General features: G+C 41.3%; 1 protein-coding gene across 1 annotated transcript in view; it reads right to left on the bottom strand.

Annotated features, from left to right (window-relative positions):
• The window catches only part of LOC127158522 (ribonuclease inhibitor-like), a 49,031-nt gene that overhangs the window by 14,729 nt on the left and 24,010 nt on the right, over positions 1 to 10,292 (bottom strand). The window contains exons 6-7 of the mRNA XM_051101605.1: positions 4,200 to 4,373; positions 1,524 to 1,697 (exon numbers count right to left, since the gene is read on the bottom strand). Of these exons, the coding sequence (XP_050957562.1) occupies positions 1,524 to 1,697; positions 4,200 to 4,373 (348 nt within the window). The remainder of the gene's footprint in view (positions 1 to 1,523; positions 1,698 to 4,199; positions 4,374 to 10,292) is intronic.

The raw sequence follows: 10,292 nt of genomic DNA, 5'->3' as shown, positions 1-10,292 counted from the left end.
TCACCCCCTTATCATTCAAGATGTTCATGTCTTTCTTTCTTCAGTCGTAAAGAAAATGTTTAAAAAAAAAAAAAAAAACATTTCCGCATTTTTCTCCATATAATGGACTGATGTGGTGCCCTGATTTTGAACTTCCAAAACGTAGTTTAAATGCGGCTTCAAACGATCCCAAATGCGGTTGTAAACAATCCCAGCCAAGGAAGAAGTGTCTTATCTAGCGAAACCATGGTTTTTTTTTTTTTTTTTTTTTTTAAATTCAATTTAAATACTTTTTAATCTCAAACGCTCGTCTTGCCTTGCTCTGCCTGACGTCTGTATATTCTGACTCAAGACAGTTTGTTGAAAAACTCAGATCATATTTTCTCCCTCAACTTCTAAAATCATTTCAAAATGAACATGCAAACTAGAGCTGAAGATCTTTGCCCGAACCCGAAAGGATGGACGAAAGGTTCGGGCTTAATTAGTATCATTTTACACAGGCTCGGGCGAGGCATGGGCTTGCGCTCCGGCTTGAATGGTAAATGAGCGGTCATGTGATGCGTTTCGATTAGCGTGAGAAAGATGCGAAAATGGATGTTGAGGAGGTGAAACGGAGGCTTGCCTTTGGCGATTATGTTTTGGCAACATTTACAAAACTTGCAAAATTAACCAGATCAGTACTATGCATCACGGCCAGTAGCAGCAGCAGTGAAAGGGTGTTCAGTGCTGCTGGACGCACTATCAGTGAGCGCAGGACCGCGCTGAAGCCATCTACCGTAGATTCAATAAATTTCCTCCACAAAAACATGTAGCCTAATCTTGGTGAGTAAAGGTTTTTCAAATTATGACTAAATATTAATTGAGTCTTAAATACACAATGTAGACAAAGTATATAGGCTAATGTTGGCATTATTCTTTTATTATATTTCACCTGCTATTCACCATCGCGTTGAGGCCGGATTGTGGAGAGAAGTAGTGAAGCAAATCCCACATAGCCTTTATCTTAATTTCGTTATTGTCAAATACCCATCTTAATTTAGAATTTATCTTAATTTAATTAGTTAAGAAAGACTAATTTTTATTGGCGTGTTGGCCTAGTGTATGCCTAGGCCTATTTAGAGTGCTGAGATGTTACGATGTTACAGAGGACTTATTTTATTTATTTGTTCCAACTTCCAAGTGGCCTATAGCCTAAGTTAGTCATGAACAAATTATGTTAAAACATGTATAAATGACTCATTCTTGACAAAAGGCAAAAGAGCTGTGTGCTTGTGCACATTTGAATAATGTCGGGCTTTAAACAGGTCCGGGCTTTGAAAAAGCTGTCAATCAAAATATACTTGTCGGGCTCGGGCTGAATTCTCTCGGGCTCGGGCACTGTCGGGCCTTCAGCTCTAATGCAAACATCAAACACCCTTAACAAAAAAGGGTAAAACAGTGATATAGGATGATTTTGAAGTTGAGGGAGAATATGAGATGGGAGTTTTTCGACATGTAAAATGTTGTTCTGAAAGTGGAGTTCTCCTCATTTTATCACGTCTCACCTCAGTGTCTTGAGTTGACAGTTTGAATCCTGTAGTAAATCATCGAGCTCCTTTACTCCTGATTGTCCAGGATCATTTCCTGTGAGATCCAGCTCTATCAGGTGTGAAGGGTTTGATCTCAGAGCTGAAGCCAGAGCTTTATAACCTTCTTCAGTGATACTGCAGGCTGAAAGTCTAGAACCAGAATGAAAATGTCACATTCAGATGATTAATCATTTATTCTAGAAATGACCTAAACAATGAAAATCCCTAAATGGAATTATAATTTATTCCATATACATATGAACTAAAACTTGGTTGTAACACAAAATCTGACAACTGAATATCGATTCAAACAAAAACGAAAACGTTAAATTGTTAGACATCAAATTCACGATAGTATTTCCAGCTTACAGTCACTTTCCAGCTTTAACCTTCTGATGCTCCTCATTGGTGAGGTACATGTGCAGTCCTCATGGTCACTGAATGGTCGACTGAACACCTGAACTTTTTTTCTTTTCAGTAAAATCAATGTAATATATTTTTGTTCTATATAGCACTCTGCAATAGTCTGAGGCCATTAGTATTTTCACCAGCCATTAATTGTAAAAGTCCAGTGAGGTTTTTGTTTGCACAAGGAGTCTGACAACAGCCAGTGCTCCACACAGAGATCTGATCTCATCATCATTCAGTTCGTCTGGAATGACATTAAGAAACAGAACAAACTGAGACAGACTAAATCCAGAAGAACTGTGACAACATCTCAAAGATGCTTCAAGAGAGGCTTGATGTTTTTAGACATAATTGCTTACTTTTATTAGGTTATGGATTTGGAAAAAATTAAGCATATATATGATAATTTAAAAAGAACAATTTGTATATAATCTCTGCTTTGTATTTTGATTGTATTTATTTGTGCTCTTACAGTGGTGTTTGTATTTGTATCTAAAGGTTTTCACCTGCTTAACCTAATGACTGGCTGATTGATCACTGCATCAAAAAATTAGAAAAATAAAGAAAGCAAAATATGGTCAATGAGTGGAATCCGGTCTAATTCTTGTAGTGAGCTGTCTCATGGGAGAGATGAATTCTGCACAAACTTTGTAATCCACTTGACAGCTACAATTTTCAAAATTATACATTTTTTTGGTCAAAAGTGACCAAAGACCTTCCCCTCAGTAGAATCGTGTTGGACCTCCTCTCTAATCAGAGCCCTTAGAATCATTCTAATATTTTTATCTAGAGCCAAACACACTCCATTCAAGCCATTTCTGCTCCATGTGTGTTGCTTCTCTACACCGCTAAAGATGTAAAGCACTACAAGAGCTGCAGATGATGTGGTTATTTAAAGGGGTTATCGTATGCCCATTTTCCACAAGTTGATATGATTCTTTAGGGTGAAAAGTCTCTAATATACTTTGATTAAAAATTCTCAATGGTTTTGTAAAACAATACCCTTTTTACCTTGTCAACATGAGCTCAGCAAAAATCATCTCATTCTAAGGGGTTGTTCCTTTAAATGCAAATGAGCTCTGCTCACCCCACCCCCTCTCTTCTCTCTGTGGAATGACGAGCTTGTTTACTTTAGCCGCATTTAGCCATGTTTAGCCACTAAACTTCCTAACTACCACATTATAAGGAAAGCCGATTGCAAAAATTAATTAAAAAACGCTTATACTCACTTCTGCTGTAAGTGAAGCTGGATCATGAATGATTCGCACGAACATGGACGGATATATGTAGATCGGGAAGCGCATTCCCTTCATAAACAAACGTAATCTACTGCATCTTCAGCTGCTCAGATGTCGGGAGTAAATGACCACCACTATGTTCATTATTACATCCATCAACACAACACCTCAATCGCTCAATCAGAGATATTCTTGTCTAACTTACATCCCTGCTTTGGCATCAAAACAAGGAAAGTTACTGGACTGTGACAGCTGGTCTGGGGTAAGAGCTCATGTCAATCAACTATCGTGGGAGCGGCCTCTGCTGGTGTGATGCCACAACGACAGGCATCTGAGAACGGCTCGATTTGAAAAAGGGGATATTTTTTTTACAGATTAATTAAAAACCAGGGTAGATTTGTACATACACTGCCAACACACATTAATGTTCAAACAACATGAAAAAGTTAACTTAGCATCCGATGACCCCTTTAAAAAACAGCAGCGAAACAGAATTTCAAAAACGTTTCAAAATGATTAAAAAATAATAATGCAATAAATATCATGCACAGCATTAGTTCTAGCAGGTCACGTCATTCAAGCTTGCATCCACGTCTATCTATAGGAATACAATGCCTATCACTGCTTTCTTATGCAAGGTCCATTTAGCAGTTTATCACTTTGTTCAGGAGCTAACTACCCTCTCTATCTAAGCTAGGCTGCCAGGAAGGGCAAGGAGTTTTTGCCCAGAACAGAACCATACTGCCAATCTAAATTGTGTGCCAAACTGTTTTGTCAATCATGTTTGATAACAGTGGTCCTGACAGAAATAGTTAGTTTTATCTGTCCAACATATAGTATATAACTTCATATTCCAATGTTGACTTTGATCATCAGTACAACAAAACCTGCAGAATCTGATTGTCATTCTGATGCAACAAATTGTCTAGATTATTGTATAGCTAAAAAAAATAAATAAAATAAAACATACACATAATTTATTTTACATTATTTAATCGTGTCTCACCTCAGTGTCTTGAGTTGACAGTTTGGATCCTGTAGTAAATCACTGAGCTCCTTCACTCCTGATTGTCCAGGATCATTTCCTGTGAGATCCAGCTCTATCAGGTGTGAAGGGTTTGATCTCAGAGCTGAAGCCAGAGCTTTATAACCTTCTTCAGTGATACTGCAGTTTGAAAGCCTAGAACCAGAAAGAAAATTCCAAATTCAGATGATTAATCATTTTTTCTAGAAATGATCTAAACAATGGAAATCCCTAAACAGAATTATATTTTACTCTTTATACAAATGAACTAAAACTTAGTTGTAAAGCAAAATATGACCACTGAATACAGATTCAAACAAACAAACAAAAAAAAGTAGTGAACTTTAAATTGTCAGACATCAATTCACTTTAGCATTTCTAGCTTACAGTCAAGCTTTAACCTTCTGATGCTCCTCATTGGTGAGGTACATGTGTAGTCTTCATGGTCAAAAGTGACTGAACACCTGAAATATTTATTTTTTTCTTTTCAGTAAAATCAAATGTAATGTATTTTGTTCTATATTGTACTGTACAAAAGTCTTAGTCCACTAGTATTTTTTTACTAGCTAAAAATGGTTTAAAGTCAGTTATTTCTATCTTTTGCTGTAGTGTTTCAGTAGGAAATATCAGTTTACATTTCCAAACATTCATTTTTTGCCATCAGTTGTAAAAATCCCCACAAGGATAGCAATACCAGTAAATTATGACCTTGATGGGACATTTATTTTTTTGGAAAGAAGCTTATAAATCCTATAAAATGTTTTTTTTGCAAGTCTAAAACTGCAGAAAGTTTTGTGTGAGGGTAAATTTAGGGCAGGGCCAAGCAAGTTCAATCCCTAGAGAGTCACTGTCCTGCAGAGTTTAGAAGATACAGTTTAAACAGTATAAAAACCATTACATCTATGCAATATCCCCACAATGATAATAATGCCAGTGTGTGTGAGAGTGAATGTGTGTGTATTTTGCACTCTTGATGTTGTAGAGTTTCACCCCTTCACTGATGTGGATGTTTTTCTGCATCGTGGCCAATTTGTAGATTGTACTTTTTATTTTATTTTGTTTTTTTTCCCCATTTCCCACTTTGAACACAAGAACCACAAGTGTGAATATATATTACATTTCATTACATTTATTCATTTAGCAGACGCTTTTATCCAAAGCAACTTACAGGTGGGGAATACATCAAGCGATTTGTCCTAAAGAGGCAAGACGACCTACGAAGTGCTCAAATTACCATATAACAGGCATTGTTCAAATAAGTACAAGCTAGAAAGGGAAAAGAGTAGAGTGTTTTTTTTTTTTTTTTTTTTTTTTTATGTTAAGTAGTGTCGAAAGAGATGGGTTTTCAGCAGTTGTTTGAAAGTTGTTAGGGAGTTGGCATTCCGGATAGCGGTGGGAAGATCATTCCACCAGCCAGGAATGGTGTAAGAGAATGTTCTGGAAAGTGATTTTGTGCCTCTTTGTGATGGTACAATGAGGTGTCGCTCACTGGCGGATCTCAGAGTTCTGGAGGGAGTGTAGATTGGTAGCAGTGAGTGGAGGTAGGCGGGTGCCGAGCCAGTGGTTGTTCTATATGCAAGCATCCGTGTCTTGAATTTGATGCGAGCTGCAATTGGGAGCCAGTGCAGGGTAATAAAGAGAGGTGTGCCATGGGCCCTTTTGGGCTCGTTGAAGACCAGTCGTGCTGCTGCATTCTGAATCATTTGTAGAGGTTTGATTGTGCATGAGGGAAGACCGGCTAGAAGAGCATTGCAGTAGTCCAGCCTGGAGATGACCAGGGCCTGGACAAGAAGTTGTGTGGCCTGCTCTGTAAGAAAGGGCCTGATCTTTCTAATGTTGTGTAGGGCAAACCTGCAAGATCGAGCAGTTTTAGCAATGTGGTCTTTGAAAGTCAGCTGGTCATCAAGGATAACACCAAGATTTCTGGCAGAACTTGATGAGGTAATTGTTAAGGTACCTAAACTGATGGTGAAATCATGCTGTAGAGTCGGAGTGGCAGGGAAAATAAGGAGCTCAGTCTTTGCCAAGTTGAGCTGTAGGTAATGTTCTTTCATCCACTCCGAGAAGTCCGCCAAGCAGCCTGAGATCCGTGCAGCTACTGTTGGATCATCTGGTTGAAATTAAAGATAGAGCTGCGTGTCATCAGCATGGCAGTGGTAAGAGAAGCCATGTGCCTGTATGATGGGCCCCAGTGATGTAGTGTAAATGGAGAAGAGGAGGGGTCCAAGAACTGATCCCTGAGGAACCCCAGTGACCAGATGATGTGCTTTAGAAACCTCCCCTCCCCAGGCCACCCTGAAGGACCTACCTATGAGATAGGATTCAAACCAGCGAAGTGGAATCCCTGTGATACCCAGTGATGAGAGGGTGGACAGGAGGATCTGATGATTGACTGTGTCAAAAGCAGCAGAAAGATCCAGCAAAATGAGTACTGATGATCTGGAATCAGCTTTTGCAATCCGCAAGGCTTCAGTAACTGACAGTAGTGCAGTTTCAGTTGAGTGGCCACTCCTGAACCCTGACTGGTTAGCATCCATTGAACTGTTCTGTGCGAGAAATAGTGATACCTGGTTAAAAACTGCTTGTTCAAGTGTTTTTGCTATGAATGGAAGGAGAGAGAGATCGGTCTATAGTTATCTATAAGTGAAGTATTTAATGTAGGTTTTTTGAGCAGTGGGGTTACCCGAGCCTGCTTGAATGCAGTGGGGAAAGTGCCTGTGAGGAGAGATGTGTTGATGATGTGTGTAAGTGCTGGTAAGAGTGTAGGAGAGATTGCTTGGAGGAGGTGAGAGGGGATAGGATCTAGTGGGCATGTTGTAGGATGACTGGAGAGGAGAAGTTTGGATACTTCTGCCTCAGAGAGGGGACAGAAGGAGAAGAGTGGGGTGTTAGCTGTGAATGTTGTCTGTGTTGTTTCCTGTATGTGTGGAGAGGAGAACTGGCTGCTAATAGTTATCGTTTTGTTAGTAAAGAATGTGGCGAAATCGTCAGCTGTTATAGAAGTGGTGGGAGGTGGTGCGGGAGGGCAGAGGAGCGAATTGAATGTTTTAAAGAGGTAACGTGTGTTTGGAGCATTGTTGATCTTGGTGTGGAAGTATGAGGATTTGGCAGTATGGACTTGAGCAGAGAAGGATGAAAGCAAAGACTGATACATACTCAAGTCAGATGGATTTTTAGATTTGCGCCATTTCCTCTCTGCTGCCCTAAGTTTGGACCGATGTTCGCGGAGAACATCGGATAGCCAGGGGTTAGGAGAGGTGGCCCGTGCTGGCCTGGAAGAGAGGGGACATATAGCATCTAGGCAAGAAGTTAAAGTAGAGCATAAGGTGTTAGTAGCTGCATTAACCTCTAGAGATGAGAAAAGGGTTGTAGAGGGAAGAGAGGAGGACACTACAGAGGAAAGATGGGAGGGTGAAAGGGAGCGTAGGTTTCGTCTGAAAGTAACAGGTAGAGGGGTTGGAGGTGTATTGGCAGTAATATGCAAGTTGCATGTAATGAAGAAATGGTCAGAGGTGTGTAGGGGTTTAACCAAACTGCTGTCTGCAACGCAATTGCGTGTGTAAATTAGGTCTAGGTGATTGCCCGATTTGTGAGTGCTTGTAGTAGCAAGGCATTTGAAATCAAATGAGGTTAGGAGTGAGTGAAAGTCAGCAGCATAAGGCTTGTCCAGATGAATATTAAAATCACCAAAGACTAGAAATGGACTGCCATCCTCTTGGAATGAGGATAGCAGCCCATCTAGCTCATCTAGGAAGGAGCCCAGTTGACCAGTCAAGAGTTGACTGTGATGGCATGAGATTCTAATATATATATATAATATTTTTTTACAACCACTTAGCATTTCAAATCATACCCTAATTTTTTTGGTGTGTTTACATACCAAATGCCATAAAAGTCACTAACTTTGTACCATTCCAATGAAGCTACAAATTTAAAATTTTTTTGGTTAAAAGTGACCAAAGAGATCCCCCTCAAAAGAACTGCATCAGGGCCCACTCTCTGATCAGCACCCTTAGAATTGTCCAAATGTCTTTATCTAGAGCCAAACACACTTCATTCAAGCCATTTCTGCTCAGTGTGTCGCTTCTCTACAACGCGCTAAAGATGTAAAGCACTACATGAGCTGCAGATGATGTGGTTATTTAAAAAAACAGCAGCAGAACAGACTTTCAAAAACATGTTTAATATGTTCACTAAAATAATTAAAAAACAACGCAGTAAATACTAGGGCTAAGAAAATAAATCAATGGACTGCAAATCGAGAAATGACTCAGCATTGATTCTGTGTTTACATTAATCTCGCGTCTGAGCAGAGGTGAAATTACATGATTTAGCCGAACACACAAGCGCTCTTCAGTACTCTTCTTCATGAGTGTGCAGATAAAAACTAGATTAGAGCACCATCTGCTGTTAAAATCTAAGCTCAGTTAAATCTAAGTTAAAATCTAAAATCTAAGAATCAATTCTGCATTGATTTATCATTGCAGCCCTAGTAAATGCCAAGTGCAAGCTGATTCTCAGCTGATCCACATACCTATACGCCCATCACTACTTTCTTATAAAAAAAAACCCTCCTCCAACCCCAGCTCCTCCGTTCATCTACAGTCAGGACTTGGCCTTCTGATATTCCTCACTATCAATCTAAGATGGTGGCGTACATGGCAGCATATGTTAGTCGCTCCTTGGAACTTGTACAGTTTTTGTTTGTTTGTCCTGTCTTAAGCGGCTTTTTTCCCCAATCAGCTTTACAAGAAACTAACTCCTTGACATCAGAAATAGCACACCAAATAACTTTTTGCTGACGTTTAAGCATTCAGACATTTTATTGGACATTTTAGTCGGAGGAGCTGCGATCCTATACAAGTGCTCCAGACCAGGGAGGCTCCAGCAGTACGAGAGTCCTGGCGGAAGGCCAGGATGCAGCCGGCCAGGCAGGCCGTAAGGGCAAAGCCTGCATCCAGAATGGAACCGGCAGGGCAAGCATACGGGGCAGCTGACAGCAAGGCCAGACCCAGCTGGGCATTCGAGGGAGGAGCCAGCATCAAGGGCAAAGCAGGAAGCTTGGGTGGTGCCGGCATGGCAAGGAGGTTGGTCAGGGCTAGAACGACCCCTCGGTTGGCAGTGAGCTCTGGGACAACCTCAGAGTCTTGCAGGCTGGAGGAAGTCTTCTTTCTCCTCCTCCTCCTCCGTTTCCGAGAGTGGGGCGCTGCAGCATTGTCGGCCGCCTCTAGGGGTGCTGCAGCCTCTACGGCCACAACCGGGGGCACTGGAACCTCTTCGGCCAGCACTTCCAGAGGCATTGCAGTCACATCAGCCACCACTGCAGCCTCTTTAACTGGGGAACATGCCAGGAAATCCACAAATTCCCCAAACGTCAGGTGGACCAGCTCCCTCATCCTCCACCAGTAGAGGGGCTCATCAAGGACACTATTGAAAAGGTCCTTGAGGGCTCCATCATTATACCCCAACCCCTCTGCTGCACCACTGAACTCTAGGGCAAACCTCCTCAGGTCAGTCCCCCGCTGACGGAGGAAGCTTTGAGCCCTGAAGTGAAGGATACGCTGGTAGAAGGGACAGGAGAGAGTGGTGGCTGGTGGAGGGCACAAGCCCTTCTTCCGCTGAGTCTTTATTTGGTTAGTCCGTTCTGTCATGACTGACACGGGAGACTCAATTGCGGGGCAAACAATAAGTTTATTGGGAACAAGAAATTACACAAACGTACAAGAAAAAAGTCCTCCCAGTGCTCCTTCCTAGAGACAATCTGGGGAAAGCAGAAAGAGAAACAAAGGCAAAACAAAAAACACGGGGAGAAAAACTCAACCCGTCCAGCAAACTCACAGCAAAAAACAGAGAATCTTCGGGGAGCGATCTCGACTCAGAACGAGGAAACACGCAGAGGAAGAAGATGCACGGGGAGCGAAACTCAACCCGGCGTTGAACAAACACAGCTGAGGAGAACAGAGAATCCACGGGGAGAGAAACTCGACCCAGCGTTGAATAATCACAGCTGAGGATAACAGAGAATCCACAGGGAGTGAAACTCGACCCGGCGCTGAATAATCACAGTTGCAGAGC

This window comes from Labeo rohita, unplaced genomic scaffold (assembly GCF_022985175.1).
Source record: "Labeo rohita strain BAU-BD-2019 unplaced genomic scaffold, IGBB_LRoh.1.0 scaffold_154, whole genome shotgun sequence".
Classification (NCBI taxonomy): domain Eukaryota; kingdom Metazoa; phylum Chordata; class Actinopteri; order Cypriniformes; family Cyprinidae; genus Labeo; species Labeo rohita.
Note: the sequence above shows the minus strand (reverse complement) of the source record. Positions and strands in the feature narration are given on the sequence as shown.